We start from the raw sequence: 18636 nt of genomic DNA on the forward strand, positions 1-18636 counted from the left end.
TAAAATCATACAAAGAAGAAAAGAAATTGGTTCATAAGTGATCCTGCAATAGGATCAGGATAGTGTGGAGCTGACATCTCATGTCAAGATGTTTTATGTAAACTGTTACTCTTGGGGTTTTTTTTATTAATTGATTGATTTGGCTGCACTGGGCCTTAGTTGCGCATGCAGGATTATCCCTGTTACGTGGGATCTTTCGTTGTGGCACAACAGACTCTCTAGGTGTGGCTTGTAGACTCCAGAGCGAGTGGGCTTCAGTAGTTGTAGAGCACGGGCTTAGTTGCTCCACGATGTGTGGGATCTTAGTTCCCCAACCAGGTATCAAACCCTCATCCTCTGCATTGGAAGGTGGATTCTTAACCACTGGTGAGTGGTAATCCCATTATTAAAATGGGATGAAATTAAAAAGACCCTGTTCCAGGACAACGATAATACTTTTACAAAAGGAGAGAATATGCATAAAATGAGGCTTATTCCTGAATAGTTTTTAAAAACTGTTTTCTGAATGAATGATCCATTCAGCTGTAGTAAGAGAGAAGTGGGTAACATAGCCTGCACAGCCATTATAATTCTCTGTAGACCATTTAAATAGAAATGGCATTTGCATCTTTAAGTCAAAGTATGTCCAACGGTTGATTTTAAAATAGTAACTATCCATACAAAGGAATGAAATCTTGTCATTTGTGGAGAATGTGAATGGACCTCAAGGGTGTTATACTAAGTGAAATAAATCAGAGGAAGAGAACTACCTTGTGGTTTCACTTATATGTGGTATTTAAATCACACAAAACAAAACAAAAACAAAGCTCATAGATGCAGAGAACAGTTTGCTGGTTGCCAGAGGTCAGTGAAGGCTGGGAGGGGAATGAGTGAAGGGGTCAAAATGTACAAATTTACAGTTATAAAATAATGAAGTCACAAAGACATTATATATATATAATATATATATAATATATATAATGGTAATCAACATGTTATCATTAATAACACCGTATTGCATTTTTAAAAGTTGCTAATGTCAGACTTTATTTTTTGGGGCTCCAAAATCACTGCAGATGGTGACTGCAGCCATGAAATTAAAAGACGCTTACTCCTTGGAAGGAAAGTTATGACCAACCTAGATAGCATATTCAAAAGCAGAGACATTACTTTGCCAACAAAGGTCCATCTAGTCAAGGCTATGGTTTTTCCAGTGGTCGTGTTTGGATGTGAGAGTTGGACTGTGAAGAAGGCTGAGCGCCGAAGAATTGATGCTTTTGAACTGTGGTGTTGGAGAAGACTCTTGAGAGTCCCTTGGACTGCAAGGAGATCCAACCAGTCCATTCTGAAGGAGATCAGCCCTGGGATTTCTTTGGAAGGAATGATGCTAAAGCTGAAACTCCAGTACTTTGGCCACCTCATGCGAAGAGTTGACTCCTTGGAAAAGAGTCTGATGCTGGGAGGGATTGGGGGCAGGAGGAGAAGGGGACGACAGAAGATGAGATGGCTGGATGGCATCACTGACTCAATGGACGTGAGTCTGAGTGAACTCCGGGAGTTGGTGTGGACAGGGAGGCCTGGTGTGCTGCGATTCTGGGGTCGCAAAGAGTCGGACACGACTGAGTGACTGATCTGATCTGATCTGCACTTGGGGACAAGCCCTTCTTAAGGCTACTACAGGTTCTTCCTGATCTAGCCTTGGATTCCTTCCTTCCATGGAGTTAGGAACTGAGACTTAGAGACTCCTCTCCCTGGATGTCTGTGCTCTGCTTCCTGGAACTCAGATAGCGGTACCAATAGTGGTTATAGAAGCGGCAGGTGGCCGCAGTACTCCACTTCTGTTGAGCCCTTAACTACACACTGAGCACCACGTTGAGGTCCTAGGTATAGTCTCCAGGTTCATCCTGATGACAATTTTATGGGGTAAATATTGTTATTCCCCTTTCCTGGAAAAGAAATGGAATCTCCGAGAGGGTAGATTGCTTGCCTCGGGGACCCGCACAGAGTGACAGTGGGGCTGGGAGGTGAAGACAGGTCCACTCCGAGGCCCATGCTCCTCACCACTGAGCCATCCCATCTCCTGCCGGCTCCAAGTTCTGAGTTTCAAATGGGTCAGAGCTCCAGCCCCAGGTGCTGTCACAGAGGTGGTGACTTAGGGTACTGGACGGGTACTACAGAAGTGATGCTTCCTGACTCGAGGCTCAGGGGCCCAGAAAGGGACACTGAATCCCAGGGAAAGCTCTCAACTAAAGTGCATTTGAGAACGCAGATTTCTGATCTGCAGATCTGGAGAGTCTGGTTTCTAGGTCTGAGTGGGGCCTTGTAATCTGTATTTGAATAAACACCCTAAAGATTCTGATGCAGATGTGCCATGTTGTGAAGAGTGCTGCCTAGGCAGGGATGTGTGTGTGTGTGTGTGTGTATATGTGTGTGTGTGTGTGTGTGTGTGTGTGTTACCTGCATGTGGATGCCAATTGCCCTAGTTCAAGGGTTGTTCTAATAAAGCTCTGTAGAGGGTGGATAAAGATATGCACCACACACAATCCACTTCAGAGGAGCTTTTCTAGACAGACTTCGTGGCCTTCTTTAGACTTTACCATTTGAGCCTGGACTTTGCAGTGAAGGTGACCAGATACCCACTACAAAGGATCATCTTTCTACAAAAACTTCTGCTCAGGATATTCAAAAAAAGTTTTTGGCAGGAAGTCATCGGTCCCCCTTTTCTGGACCTGGGAACAGCAGTAGGAAGTGTTTAGGCCTTTTCCCAAATATAATCTCTGACCATTTGAAGGCTGAGAATCCTCTCTGCCCACGGCCTCCTGGGACTCTGAGTGGCCTGCCTGCCGGTCAGGGGCACCGAACATCCCCACACTGGGGATGTGGGAAAGATGGTCTCTGCCCTGGAGGTCTGGGTGGGGGTGCGGGGGGAGACAGAAGAGATCCATGTGAAAGAATCAGGCACACAAATATAACAAAAATAAGCCAGAGGCAAACGTGTGCTGCTGTGAGAATCCAAGTGCAGACGTGACACTGGACTCAAGGTCCAACATCCAGTGAAAGGGAAGCCGGAGGAGGCTGTGTGTGAGGTGCTAGGTGAGCCGTCAGAACGGCCTTCCCAGGGAGGTCACACGCATTCACACGTGACTGCCCTCGAGCATCTGGAGTGGGCTGTGCTGCTGGTGAGCACAGCAGCCCCCAAGTCAGCCTTTTGGGGAACACAGTGCTGACAGCGCAAGGGGTCTGGGGCACCACCTAGCACAGAGCGCGTGGACCCTGCCCACGTGGGAAGTCAGGCGAGCCTCCCCAAGGTAGTGAGGCTTTCATCAGGTTCCTGAACACAGCCCTGCTGCTGACTTTAGGGGAGTCGGGATGAAATACAAAGAAAGGCCCCAGACCCCAGCCTGTGGCCTGCCCACCTCCCCTTCCATCCCGGCTCGTAAGCCTGTAGCATGTGGACACCTCGGGCCCAGTGTAAGCTCCGTCCATATACTACCTGCTCTTGGCCAGCCTTCAGGCCTACTGTTGTGACTGACCCTCAGGAGGACTGATCCAAATATCAGTCCCTTGCCATCCTAGAAGTGGGGTGCTTAAACAGGGGATTGGGAATACTGGTCTACAGGGGTGAGTGATCTGGTGGTGGGCTGACACGTTCCCTCTGGCCCACAGGCTTCTTATTCTATTGGAGGGAAGGCGAGACACAGCTGAATGAGGACCAACCTGGGCCTCTATAGCTTGGGGCATGGGCAGGGTGCCTGGCTACAGGCCTAAGCATGGTTCTGCCTAGAGGATGAGTCAATGATAGCTAAAGCAGAGGTGGAGGGATGGGAACAGGGTACCTTCCCATAGGAGGAACAACCAGTGCAAGCTCCCTAAGATGGGAAAAGCTTGGTTCACCTCCCCAGGAGCACCTCCCCAAGCACCTTGGGGAGAGCCAAGGTGAGACTGGAGAACAGACTGGGGCCTCCAGGGCCAGGGTAAGGACTCAGCTTTACAAAGGACATAGGCAAGGCGTGGTGGGCCAGGGAAAGGTCACGTTGAATGGAGCAAGAACATTCCTCTCAAACTGAGCTTATATGATGCCAGTAAGGTGTTTGATGTGGGGAGAGAGAGCAAGTTGATCAGTCTGTGGGCCTCAGAATACTGAGAAAGGCCTGAGAAGGAAGGAAAATAAAACAGTTATAGAGGAGCTGTAGACATGTAGAAAGGGGTCAGGATTGTCAGGGTAAGCACAGAGCCTCTGGGAGGAACACTGAAGAACAGGGCTAGGGGCCAGGTTCTCTCTCTGTGCTGTGCTGACCATTGCAGTGAGGCAAAATAATCTGCCACATATAACACCTTTCTGCTCTAGGACTGTTCCCTGTGTTTGAGTCATAGTACTGTACACATGTGATTTTTTTGTGGTTTTCTGTGTGGTTTCCTGAAAGTCTTTATGGATTGGAAACACATTCCATCGTCCACTTAGTAAATATGGCCATGTTTATGCTATGGTCTACATTTTACAGTCATCACTGAATCCTTGTTTTCTTTTTGCGTCATTTTATTTATTTATTTATTTATTTTGGTTTGGTTAGCGAGTAGTTTTTTTTTTTTTTTTTTTTTATTTTTAAACTTTACAATATTGTATTAGTTTTGCCAAATATCGAAATGAATCCGCCACAGGTATACCCACGTTCCCCATCCTGAACCCTCCTCCCTCCTCCCTCCCCTCCCCTCCCTCTGGGTCATCCCAGTGCACCAACCCCAAGCATCCAGTACCGTGCATCGAACCTGGACTGGCGACTCGTTTCATACATGATATTATACATGCTTCAATGCTATTCTCCCAAATCTCCCCACCCTCTCCCTCTCCCACAGAGTCCATTTTTGCGTCATTTTAGAATTTGCTTTTTTTAGAATTAGTGGTGGCACTCTTGCTAGTTAATGCTTCTGAAATTATTAATACATTGCTGCTAAGTCACTTCAGTCGTGTCCAACTCTGTGCGACCCCATGGACGGCAGTCCACCAGGCTCCGCCGTCCCTGGGATTCTCCAGGCAAGAACACTGGAGTGGGTTGCCATTTCCTTCTCCAATGCATGAAAGTGAAAAGTGAAAGTGAAGTCGCTCGGTCGTGTCCGACTCCTAGCGACCCCATGGCCTACAGCCTACCAGGCTCCTCCGTCCATGGGATTTTCCAGGCACAAGTACTGGAGTGGGGTGCCATTGCCTTCTCCGATTAATACATTAGGCCACAGTAAGAATTGTTCCCGAAGTCTGTGGGCAGATGTTATGTGTGTGTGTGTGCATGTGTTTATGATAGCAATGCTCACATAATCTCAATAACCAAGCCCTAGGGACTCACACTTGGAGGTGGAACAGCTGGTTTAAATTAGGTCTCCATGTGAAATACGGTATCACTATTTTTTTCCTAGCATTGTGGGAAAGTATATGGAAAATAATTTGACTGATAGGAAATAAATCTGGATGTGTGGTCAGGACTGAGGCACAAACCACATGATGGTCAATGCCTGCTCTGTGAAGCAGGTCTCTCCAGGGGAAGATGTAACCCTTTCAGGTCACAGCACTGAGAAGTCGCTGTGTGGTACCAAAATAGCCTGAAAGAACAGTGACTTTGCAGAAACACTGATTCTCCATCCATTTCAACAGGAAAGGAGCTAAAGCCATAGAAAAATACAGCCAGAGGCCTCAAGAATTAATGCATTAGGTGTCTTTGAAGAACAACTTTAAATGTTTAAGTATTTCATCTTTATTTTAAGGAGATGGATTTGAATGTCTAGCTCAAAGAGTCAATGACGTTGTGATTCTGAGTGTTTTCTGATGACTTCTTTTGGCAGGATTGTTGTTGTTGCTGTTCAGTCACTCAGTCGTGTCCTGTCTAACTCTTTTTGACCTCATGGTCTGCATCACGCCAGGGTTCCCTGACCTTCACTATTGCCCGGAGTTTGTGCAAACTCACAACCCTTGAGTTGATGATGTCATCCAACCATCTCATCCTCTGTCACCCTCTTCTCTTCCTGGCTGCAATCTTTCCCAGCATCAGGGTCTTTGAGTCAGCTCTTTGCATCAGGTGGACAGGGCTTATCAAAAGCTGATCACATCAACAGAAGAATTGATTGAAAACTTTACAATACTCAGTCTCTATTGGCAATATAATGTCTTGGTCTAGACAGCCAGAGTTCCACAAAAGTGACTGGTAACTGGGTAAGTAGGGAAAGGGGCAAGGCCGAGAAGCAGTGAGCCAGGGATTGCTCACAGCTGCAGGAGAGGGGTTGGCTCTGGGAATCCCAGAGGTCTCCTGTGCTCCCAGAGGAGTCCCAGGAGACCAAATGAAAGGTTATCTCTTTCCCAAGAGGCTCTTAATTCTTTTCAGGATGGTCTGGACTCTGGCTCATCCTAGGGGTCTGATTCCAGATCTGTTCCCTGACATCTCACGAGAGCTCAGCTAAATCTGAGCAGGTGGAGAGTGATGGTGCCTGCTGAGAGCCTATTGGGCTGGAGCTGGGCTCCGGGCTGGCAGGTGGCCCATCACTTTCTGCTTCAGCCAATTTCAGAAAAGAAGAGACAGATTATTACTGCAGTGCTCCTGACTGGTACCAGATTATAACCCTGTGCTAGCATGGAAACTCTCTGTTGCTGTTTCCTACTTGTTTCTGTACAGGGAAAGGAAAGATGTATTTAGAACTGATCTCTTCTGTTTGTTTGGTTTTTTTTCCTTCATTTTTTAATTCATGTTTTGATATTCTTCTTGGTACCTTCTCCTTTGATTCCATCTCTGTCTTCAAGTGTGCATCTCTTATTTAGTGCTTAGAAGGACCTACCAGTGCCAAGTTTACCAAAACTAACTTCCCTTCATCAGGGGAAAGAGCACCAGCCTGGGAGTCCTAGTTTTGACATCCATAAGAATTGTGACGTTGGCAAGTCAATTTCTCCCATGAGCCTTGGATTCTTGATCTGGAAGAAAGAAGTTGGGCTGCCCTCTGAGGTTGCTGCCAGCACTAAATGCCATTCATTCCTCTCATTTTATTTGGAGGAAAGAAGGCAGAGAAGTGTTCCCTTAGACCTTGAAATTTTCCCCCTGTAACCTTCTCTGTTCGGGCTGCACTCTCACTCAAGTCAGAGAAGTGAGTTGCTCCCCAGGTTTTGGCACTGTTGCTGAACCAAGTAAAATTAGTGGACCGTGGCAGGGGTGGGGGTGGGGGATCAAGGTTAAGACCAAGGCTTTGATCTACTGTCAACTGAACTTATCAGCCCAGACCTTAACCAAGATGGAGAAAGTAACTCAAGTGAACATTAGTGTCAGAGCACCAAAGCATAGGTAGCAGCAAAATAATCTTAGAGATTAAGCAAAGGATTTTGAGGCTGCATACCATAGAGGGGGGACTTTAATAGCAGATTATTATTAAGTGTTCTACTCCACTTGCTCTGGTCATAGCAAATACCTTCTTCCAACAACACAAGAGAAGACTCTACACATGGACATCACCATCAATACCAAAATCAGATTGATTATATTCTTTGCAGCCGAAGATGGAGAAGCTCTATACAGTCAGCAAAAACAAGACCAGGAGTTGACTGTGGCTCAGACAATGAACTCCTTATTGCCAAATTCAGACTTAAATTGAAGACAGTAGGGAAAACCACAAGACCATTCAGGCATGACCTAAATCAAATCCCTTATGATTATACAGGAAAAGTGACAAATATATTCAAGGGATTATATCTGATAGACAGATTGCCTGAAGAACTGTGGACAGAGGTTCGTGACATTGTACAGGAGGCAGTGATCAAGATCATCCCCAAGAAAAAGAAATGCAAAAAGGCAAAGTCGTTGTCTGAGGAGGCCTTACAAATAGCTGAGAAGAGAAGAGAAGTTATGAGGCAAAGGAGAAAAGGAAAGATATACCCATTTGAATGCAGAGTTCCCGAGAACAGCAAGGAGCGATAAGAAAGCCTACCTCAGTGATCAATGCAAAGAAATAGAGGAAAACAATAGAATGGGAAAGACTAGAGATCTCTTCAAGAAAATTAGAGATACCTAAGGGAACATTTCATGCAAAGATGGGCTCAATAAAGGACAGAAATTGTATGGACCTAACAGAAGCATAAGATATTAAGAAGAGGTGGCAAGAATACACAGAAGAACTATACAAAAAAGGTCTTCATGACCCAGATAACCACAATGGTGTGATCACTCACCTAGAGCCAGACCTCCTGGAGTGCAAAGTCAAGTGGGCCTTAGGAAGCATCACTACAAACAAAGCAAGTGGAGGTGATGGAATTCCAGTTGAACTATTTCAAATCCTAAAAGGTGATGCTGTGAAAGTGCTACATTCAATATGCCAGCAAATTTGGATAACTCAACAGTGGCCAAAGGACTAGAAAAGGTCAGTTTTCATTCCAATCCCAAAGAAAGGCAATGCCAAAGAATGTTCGAACTATTGCACAGTTGCACTCATCTCACACACTAGCAAAATAATACCCCAAATTCTCCAAGCCAGGCTTCAACAGTCCGTAAACCATGAACTTCCAGATGTTCAAGCTGGATTTAGAAAAGGCAGAGGAACCAGAGACCAAATTGCCAACATCCGCTGGATCATCGAAAAAGCAGGAGAGTTCCAGAAAAACATCTACTTCTGCTTTATTGATTACACCAAAGCATTTGACCATTTGGATCACAATAAACTGTGGAAAATTCTTAAACAGATGGGAATGCCAGACCACCTTGCCTGCCTCCTGAGAAATCTGTATGCAGGTCAAGAAGCAACAGTTAGAACCAGACATGGAACAACAGACTGGTTCCAAATCAGGAAAGGAGTACGTCAAGGCTGTATATTGTCACCCTGCTTATTTAACTTATATGCAGAGTACATCATATGAAATGCCGGGCTGGATGAAGCACAAGCTGGAATCAAGATTGCTGGGAGAAATATCAATAACCTCAGATATTCAGATGATACCACCCTTATGGCAGAAAGTGAAGAAGAACTAAAGAGCCTTTTAATGAAAGTGAAAGAGGAGAGTGAAAAAATTGGTTTAAAGCTCAACATTCAGGAAACTAAGATCATGGCATCTGGTCCTATCACTTCATGGCAAATAGATGGGGAAAGAATGGAAACAGTGTCACACTTTATTTTTTGGGGCTCCAAAATCACTGCAGATGGTGACTGCAGCCATGAAAGTAAAAGACGCTTGTTCCTTGGAAGAAAAGCTATGACCAACCTAGACAGCATATTAAAAAGCAGAGACTACTTTGCCAACAAAGGTCAGTCTAGTCAAAGCTATGGTTTTTCCAGTAGTCATGTATGGATATGAGAGTTGGACTATAAAGAAAGCTGAGCACCGAAGAATTGATGCTTTTGAACTGTGTTGTTGAAGAAGACTCTTGAGAGTCTCTTGGACTGCAAGGAGATCAAACCAGTTAATCCTAAACGAAATCATTCCTGAATACTCATTGGAAGGATTATGCTGAAGCTGAAACTCCAATACTTTGGCCACCTGATATGAAGAACTGACTCATTGGAAAATATTCTGATGCTGGGAAAGATTGAAGGTGGGAGGAGAAGGGAGGACAGAGGATGAGATGGTTGGATGGCATCACCGACTGGATGGACATGAGTGTGAGTAAGCTCTGGGAGTTGATGATGGACAGGGAAGCCTGGCATGCTGCAGTCCATAGGGTCGCAAAGACTCGGACAGAGCTACTGAACTGAACTGAATTGATACTCCAGTCTGTGTAGTAGAAAGGCAAATCACATTAGACTAAATTTAAGCCTAGAGGAGAACAGTATCTATATTAGGTGTTTAGTGAATAGTTAATAGTGACACTTTGGGGACACATATTTCATTTTTCATGTGTGCGTGCTCAATTGTGTTCAACCCTTTGCTACCCCATAAACTGTAGCCTGCCAGGCTCCTCTCTCAGTGTGATTTTTCAGGCAAGAATACTGGAGTGGGTTGCCATTTCCTCAAGGGATCTTCCCGTAACCTGCATCTCTTGTATCTCCTGCTTGGCTAGGATGGATTCTTTACCTCTGAGCCACCAGGGGCACACACCTCAGTTCAGTTTCAGGCTTTGCCACCTATTGGTTGGGAACTTTGAGCAAGTCTCTTAGGCCCTCTGTCCTTCAGTTTCCTCATCTATAAAATGAGCATAATTATGGTTCCTGACTCTTAGGATTGTTGTGAGAGATACATGAGTTAACATATATGAAGTGCTTAGAACAGTCACATAAGTGCTATGTTGGTTCTATTATTTAGTCATTTGACGAGCATAATAAATAATGCATTTGTGTAAGATAGTTCAAAAAGTTTTTTGTGTTTTTTCATTTAATATTATGCATTGTACTCTTTGACAAATGGACTTTTGTTCATGTGCTAAGTGCTTTCTTGCTCCATCAGTCAAATACATTTAAATCCTCATTACCTTTAGGCCTTGTTTTACTATGGTCTCATGGAATGCCTGGAAAATCCCATGGATGGAGGAGCCTGGTGGGCTGAAGTCCATAGGGTCGCTAAGAGTCGGGCACGACTGAGCGACTTCCCTTTCACTTTTCACTTTCATGCATTGGAGAAGGAAATGGCAACCCACTCCAGTGTTCTTGCCTGGAGAATCCCAGGGACAGAGGAGCCTAGTGGGCTGCTGTCTATGGGGTCGCACAGAGTCAGACATGACTGAAGCGATGCAGCAGCAGCAGCAGCAGCATGGAATTTTATAGATGAAAAGGGATTATATGAATTACCTTTCAGCTGCATTTTAAAGGTGAAGCGAACAGGGAGGTTAATCCCATTGCAAAGCATTGATGGAGCTGGAGCTTCAATTCAGTCTCTTGGCAGGTCCTTCATTTCCTAATACTAAACTGGCTTAAAAACAACAACATTTTTCTCATGAGAAAGTATGCGTCAAGCTTCCCTGGCCTGGTTTCAGTGGACGCCCCTCTCTGCATCTACAGGTGAGCTCCTGGGTGACGTGGCTGATCCTCGCGGCGGGCTCCATGGAAGAGAAGCGGGAAGTCTTCTCGTACTTGGTTCATGTGGCCAAATGCTGCTGGAACATGGGCAACTACAATGCCGTCATGGAGTTCTTGGCCGGCCTCAGGTATGGGCAGTGGAGTATGGTTATCTGGGGTTTCCTTTTAACAGCTGAATGGCACTAAATTAATTGTCCGGGTAACCATATTTGGAGAAGGCAATGGCACCCCACTCTGGTACTCTTGCCTGGAAAATCCCATGGACGGAGGAGCCTGGTAGGCTGTAGTCCATGGGGTCGCGAAGAGTCGGACACGACTGAGCGACTTCATGTTCACTTTTCACTTTCATGCACTGGAGAAGGAAATGGCAACCCACTCCAGTGTTCTTGCCTGGAGAATCCCAGGGACGGGGGAGCCTGGTGAGCTGCTGTCTATGGGGTCGCACAGAGTTGGACATGACTGAAGCGACTTAGTAACAGCAGGCAATTGGTACTGACTATATGGGGGAAATATATTAACCTGTGTTAGTGCCACAATTCCTGTTCCTCAGAGGTGCTGCAGAATTAAGCAGGCATGATCCTACTCCACTGTGTCTGCCCTGACCCCATGCTCTTGGGCAGGCTGAGTGTCTGATTGCTTAACTCTGTCAACACCATCACTGACCCCCCTTTCCCCTTCCTGCCATGTGTGCCCCACTGTTACCTGTCTCTTCCCAGATCTGCCTTACAAATTACCCAGCACTGTAAGCTGCCAACCACTGACTGCCCTCACCAATGACAGTGGCTTATGTTGATAATGATATCACTGAATAATGTTCGCTGTCATTTTTATTGAACACTTACTACATGTCAAGCACTGGACTAAGCGTGTTCCATGCATTAAAACTTTCGATTGTCAGAACAATTTTTTGAGGTACATACTATTATTATTTCCACACCGGATGAAAGAAGAAACGTCTAAGATAAGAAGAAATTAAGTCACTCACCCAAGGTCACCTGGTGTGGCCAGGATGTGAATGGAGGCCACCTTGATTTCAGAGCCTGTGCTCTTAACTTCTGGAAAATCCCATGGATGGAGGAGCCTGGTGGGCTGCCGTCTATGGGGTCACACAGAGTCGGACATGACTGAAGCGACTTAGCAGCAGCAGCAGCAGCCCTTAACTTCTATGATATCTTCCTCTTACACCTCCATCAAGCTAATAATAAGATCAGTATTCTATCCTTAAAGCCTCCAGCTGTATTCCCTTTAAGCATCAGTTACCTTGCATGAAATAGCTGCTCCTCACTCTTGTGGTGGCAGTGTGGTATGAGGAAGAAGAGGATAAATGGTGGAGTTAGAATAACAGGGAATCAAATCCTGGCTCCCCTGTGGAACAGCTGTGTGATCTAGTTACTTGACCTCATTAAGCTTCAGTTTCTTCATCTGCAAATGGGGGCAATAATAAAAAGCACCTATCCCTTTGCATAGGATTTAATGAGACAGTGTAAAGTGTTGAGTATGTGCGTCTGGCATGTAGTAAGGCTCAAAAAGAGAACTTGTCATTGCTGTTGTTGTTGTCTAAGATTCATCTTCCCAATGAAGATCTATAAATAGATCTTGCTTCATAACATTTCAAGGTTTTTCTTTGATTCTCCAGGCCTGACATAGGGGTTCAGGATTGGGGATGGAGAGGAAAATTTTTAGTTGGAAATTTTTTCGTCCTTTTGAACTTTCTCAACTAAGAATAAACTCACATGATCATGTCCTTGGCATTTAAAATGGTCGTACAAATGCACTAAGCATGGCTCAAAAGAAGGAAAAATAGAAAAGTACTGGGTGAAGAAAAGGCTATATGCAGGTGATTTGGTTCTCTTTGTGATAAATTTTCTACAATCTGCACTACTTTTCTTTTTTAATATTATTTATTTGGCTGCACAAGATCTTAATTGTAGCATGCAGGATCGTTCATTGTGGTGTGCTGGCTTCTCTCTAGTTGCAACATGCAGGCTTAGTTACCTCACAGCATGTGGGATCTTAGTTGCCCAAGCAGGGATCAAACCCACATCCCCTGCATTGGAAGGCAGATTCTTAACTGCTGGACCACCAGGGAAGTCCCTGCATTATTTTTCTTTAAAAAAATAGAGATCATATGCTGATAAAATAGTCCTGTTTTAATGATGCTTGGGCTTCCCTGGTGGCTCAGCAGTAAAGAGTCCACCAGCAATGCAGGAGATACAAGAGATCCCTGGGTGTGGAAGATCCCCCAAAAGAGGAGATGACAACCCACGCGAGTATTCTTGCTGGGAAAATCCCACGGATGGAAGAACCTGGTGGGCTACAGACCCTCTTGTGGGCTAGGGCTGCAAAGAGTCGGACATGACTGAGCAACTAAGCACGAACATACAATGGTGCTTATCCTTCCGTTGACTGGTAAACTGGTGCTGACTGTTGTCTGGGGACCTCGAGTCCTCTCTTCTGGGTTTCACCATCCTCACAGCATGGCAGCTGGCTCCCTCCAAAGTGAACAATCCAAAAGAACAAGGCAGGGACTTCCCTGGTGGTCCAGGGGTTAAGGACCTGCCTGCCAAGGCAGCGGACATGGGTTTGATCCTTGGTCTGGGAACTAAGATCCTACCTGCCAGTGGGCAGCTGAGCCCATGCACCACACCTGTTGAACCCTTGCACTCTGGAGCCTGTGCACCGCAACTACTGAACCCCTGAGCCCAATTACTGAAACCCATTGCCTAGAGCCTGTGCTCTGCAACAAGACAAACCACTGCAGCGAGAAGCCTGCACACCACACCTGGGGAGTAGCCCCACAACTAGAGGAAGCCTGTACACAGCAATAAAGACCCAGTGCTGCCAAAAATGAATAAATAAATAGAAATAAATAAATAGAAACAGCAAGGCAGAAGCTGCGGTGCTTTTTACGTCCTGGCCTCAGGAGTCACACACTGTCCACTTCTGCCGTATTATACTGATCGTGTAGGACCAGCACTGGCTCACTGTGGGTGGGAACCACACCGCAGCAGGAAGTGTGGATCTTTGGAGGCCATCTTGGAGGTTGGCTGCCACGTACCATATATTAGCGAGTCTCTTGATGCAAAGAATAGCCTCATAATGCCCAATGGAGGCCTTGGGTAAATGTGACTTTTAGACTCAACTTAGTTTGAATTCAAAATCCAAGAAGTCCATGTGAAAGTGAAAGTTGCTCAGTCATGTCTGACTCTTTGCAACCCCATGGGCTGTAGTCCATGGAATTCTCCAGGCCAAAATACTGAAGTGGGTAGCCTTTCCCTTTTCCAGGAGATCTTCCCAATGCAGGGATTGAACCCAGGTCTCCTGCATTGCAGGTGAATTCTTTACCAGCTGAGCCACAGAGGAAGTCTATAGAGCCAGGTAATTCTTTCTTAGATGAGAAATAATGTCAAAGCAGCTAAACCTTACCACTGATTCCTGGCCACCCCAAACCCATTGCCACCTAGTTTCACACTCCTATATTTGGCTTAAGGCTGAATTAGTCTTTACAAATAGATGGGTAAAACTACCAGGTTTAATAGTTCGTCAGCCAGAACAGTAGATATAGGAGGTAAGTTACTAGATGTCCTCATGATGGAATGATTGTGGAAGAAGAGCTCACATGTGCACTTTCAAGTTTGAAAGTATTTAGATTACAAGTAATTGAACTGCATCAAGATAACTGAATTTTTTTAATTTTTAAAACAATTAGAGGAGAAGGGGGCACAACCTTATTGTGAAGTGACTGCTTTCCTGTCACCTTTGTACATTTGGCTTCCTCAAACTAAATTCCCAGCTGCTTATAGGAAACGAGTAGAAGTACAAAGATTTACAGGCAGCAATATTTACTCAGTTTTAATGTCAATATAAAATAACCCAAATGTCAAGGACACCTCGATTTTAAAATAATAAAATAAAATAACCCAATGAACAATAATAGAAAAATGAAGGCAATAACATGATGCATCCACACACTGGAGTATTATTTAATCACCAGAAACAATGTTTATAATAATTTTAATATCATAGGACATACAATGTATACATACAATATATAAAACTACCTGGGAACAAAGCTGTCCATACTTAATAACTTCAGCAATATTTATGCAACAAAATGTATAAAATATTTAGACCAGACAGACACAAATAGGATAAGTACTGGAAGGAAATATTCCTACTGTTGTCTGTGGTTGGAAGAGCTGTGAGTGGATTTTCTATATTTTTGGTATTTTCGAGATCATCTACAATGGGCATACCTTTTTAATCGTGAAAAGAAATAAAGTTTCTTTTTTAAAAGCATCAGTTCTCAGTCTAACAAAACACCATTGCTCTTTACTAAGGTTTGTCTCTTGCCCCACCCACATATCATGACTCCTGAAAAAAAAGGATGATCAGATAATGAGAACCAAGTCTCATTCATGTGTTCACTTCATGTATTTAAACCTCCATTCCATGCCCCCAGATGGATTCTCACCACCTTATAAGGAACTGGTTGTAGGACAAGTCGAACCCAGTGGGGTGAAATCAGGAGACAATTTATTTTTCTGACCTCACTGTCTTTCAAACTTGCCAATTGGCTGTTTTCCCCCCGAACTCTGGACTGTACCGTGGGCCCCCCGTGTCTTTCCCGGTCACTTGTGTAGTTAATAAGCCGTCTCCTTCGCCTATGCCCTTGAGCTCTAGTGACCCCCAGAATCGTATGGCAGTGCCACACGATTGTTGTGGCAGGTTGCCCTCAGTGTGACACCATTTGTATAAAGTCTAAAATGCACAAACAATTGTACAAACTGCTTAGCAGTATCTGCCCAGGTTGAGAAAGTATGAGGAAGTGTCAGGGAAGGAGCGCAATAAAGTTGCAGACGTGGTCCCTGGCGGTGAGGAAGGGAGGGGGGTGTGTCCACCGAGGAGTTCTGGGGCCTCAGCCATATTATGAATGCTTTATTTTTTTAAACTGAGAGGTTGATGTGTGAGTGTGTGTCGTGTTGTACTTTTTGATGTCTTTTGGATGTCTTAGGTATTACCTAATGATTTTTTAATCCAGTCTGATATAAATCAGAGCTTCAAGTTTTCATTTAAAACTTCAAAAAAAGAAGTAAAGGGACTTCCCTGATGGTCCAATGGTTAGCACTCCACACTTCCACTGCTTGGGACATGGGTTCAATCCCTGGTCAGGAAACTGAGATCCTGTATGCCACACTCCTGCTGCTGCGAAGTCACTTCAGTCGTGTCTGACTCTTTGTGACCCCATGGACTGTATCCCGCCAGGCTCCTCTGTCCATGAGATTCTCCAGGCAAGAACACTGGAGTGGATTGTCATGCCCTCCTCCAGGGGATCTTCCCAACCCAGGGATCAAACCTGTGTCTCTGATGTCTCCTGCACTGGCAGGCAGGTTGGTTCTTTACCACTAGCGCCACCTGGGAAGGAAGAAAAAACAAAGAAAAACTTCACCCTTTCCCCAGTTTCACAGCCCTACCAGTCTCAGAAAGCTGCAGTAGGGTGGGAAGATATAATTTATCTTTCTGTCCCTCTGTCTCCAGCTCAGAGTTCCTGCAGAAAACATGGGCAGGATAGGAGAGAAGAAGGGAGGAGGGGTAAAGGGAGCCAGTCTAACTTGACTGGGGCCACTGTGATCTGGCTTTGGTGACCCCACAGAGAGCCATGTGGGGTGTTTTCAGGGTCACTTCCTACTTACCTGCCCTGCTGCTGCTGCTGCTGCTAAGTTGCTTCAGTCGTGTCCAATTCTGTGCGACCCCATAGATGGCAGCCCAGCAGGCTCCCCCATTCCTGGAATTCTCCAGGCAAGAACACTGAAGTGGGTTGCCATTTCCCTCTCCAGTGCATAAAAGTGAAAAGTGAAAGTGAAGTCGCTCAGTCCTGTCCCGACTCTTAGCGACCCCACGGACTGCAGCCTACCAGGCTCCTCCGTCCTAACTCTCCCCAATTTCTGTCCGAAAGCAACCCCCTGTACCATCACCTGGAGAGGGGTTGTACACCCCCAGCCTGGCCCACTACTCAGTCCTCCCCCACAGCATCTAGTTCTGGAAGGCCTACCCTTACAGACTCTTTCCACTAGGGCCCCCTTATTTGGAGGGAAGCCTTTCAAGATAACTCAAGCCCTGCTGCCTCTCAGGGTCCATTCCAGACTCACAGAAAGCCCCAGCAATTTGCCCACCCAGGCTCTAGAGATGCAAAGCACACTCACCAGATCCTTCCCCCTCACTAGCCATCCCGCGGCCCCAGCCAGCCTCTCGTCCTTACACTTTCCCAGGAAGTCACACACCAGACAGTCCACATGATCAACAAGCTGCCAGGACACGGGCCAGCCTCTCCATGAGGTTCCCCGAAGCCCCTGAACTTGGGGAGATCTCCTCCTTCTCACTTACCATGTCCTGACAGCCCTCTGCAAAGAAGTCCCCGCTTGGCTGCTCAGACCCAGGTGACAATTTATTAAAGTAATATTCACATCATTTGGGGAAGTAGGTAGCAATGTGAATCCCAAATAAATATTAAAACAGAAAGAAAACATAAACAGAAATGAATTTCATACAGAATTTAAGCTGTTTACTGTAAACGATATTATTTCCCCTTTGGCCTAAAAACAATGTCCCTGACTTGCCATAGGTCAAGAAAAGTTTTAAAAATGTGGCAGTTTATGGACCAGTCTGATCTGGAGACCATGAGGAGCCTGAAGGACGCCATGGCCCAGCACGAGTCTTCCTGCGAGTACAGGAAGGTGGTGACCCGAGCACTGCACATCCCCGGCTGCAAGGTGGTTCCCTTCTGCGGGGTGTTTCTGAAGGAGCTCTGTGAGGTGCTGGACGGAGCCTCTGGCCTCATGAAGCTTTGCCCGAGGTACAATTCGCAGGAAGAAACTCTGGAGGTGAGACCTTTTAAAACTCTCATGATCTGAAGAGTCATTGTTGCCTCCTGGCTTGTCACACACTGAAGCCAGAAGAAAGACATCTCTGAGGCCAGGGTTATCCATTGTCACAGTTGCGTTGACTAACAGATCCTTGGGGGCTGCCCTGGTGGCTCAGACGGTAAAGAATCTGCCGGCAATGCAGGAGACCTGGGTTTGATTCCTAGATTGGTAAGATCCCCTGGAGAAGGGAATGGCAACCCACTCCAGTATTGTTGTCTGGAGAATTCCATGGACAGAGGAGCCTGGCAGGCTACAGCCCATGGGGTCACAAAGAGTCGGACATGACTGAGCAGCTGACAGTTTCACTTTCACTAGATCGTGAACATTCCAAAGAAAAGAAGGCCAACTACCACTGTTGGGCTTTATATTAAGTTAGCTTTAATGGGGCAACGTACAAATGGTGTTGTTTTTCTGGGTGTTTTTTCTTAAGGTTGATGGGATTTTCCTCTCTTGCTAGGTGCAAATGGGTGAAGGGGATATAAGAAGTCAGATGAGAGTAGTAACTTTTTGGGGTCAGTGGAAGAAAGACTGAGGGGAAGTCAGTGCTGCCTTCTTTTCCTCCATTCTGGGAATCTGGTGTGTCCTCCAAGGATGCGCTCTGGGCTCCTGATCATGCTGTCCTCAGCCCATTGCTGCTCATTCCCAACCCCCAGCATGGGAAGGACCACATGAGCTTGGACTCAGTGTTGGGCAGTGCAGAGAAGAGGCACTGAGAAACAGAATATACAGACACCTCTCTATATGGTATTTAGAAATGAAAGAAGGGATT

At 45.6% G+C, this 18636-nt stretch overlaps 1 protein-coding gene across 2 annotated transcripts in view; it reads left to right on the top strand.

Annotated features, from left to right (window-relative positions):
* PLCE1 (phospholipase C epsilon 1) overlaps positions 1 to 18636 on the top strand; it is a 376762-nt gene that overhangs the window by 259834 nt on the left and 98292 nt on the right. For both annotated transcript variants that reach the window (XM_019953110.2, XM_070780500.1), the window contains 2 exons: positions 10927 to 11072; positions 17567 to 17825. In XM_019953110.2, coding sequence (XP_019808669.2) covers positions 10927 to 11072; positions 17567 to 17825 — 405 coding nt within the window. The remainder of the gene's footprint in view (positions 1 to 10926; positions 11073 to 17566; positions 17826 to 18636) is intronic.

Source organism: Bos indicus, chromosome 26 (assembly GCF_029378745.1).
Source record: "Bos indicus isolate NIAB-ARS_2022 breed Sahiwal x Tharparkar chromosome 26, NIAB-ARS_B.indTharparkar_mat_pri_1.0, whole genome shotgun sequence".
Lineage (NCBI taxonomy): Eukaryota > Metazoa > Chordata > Mammalia > Artiodactyla > Bovidae > Bos > Bos indicus.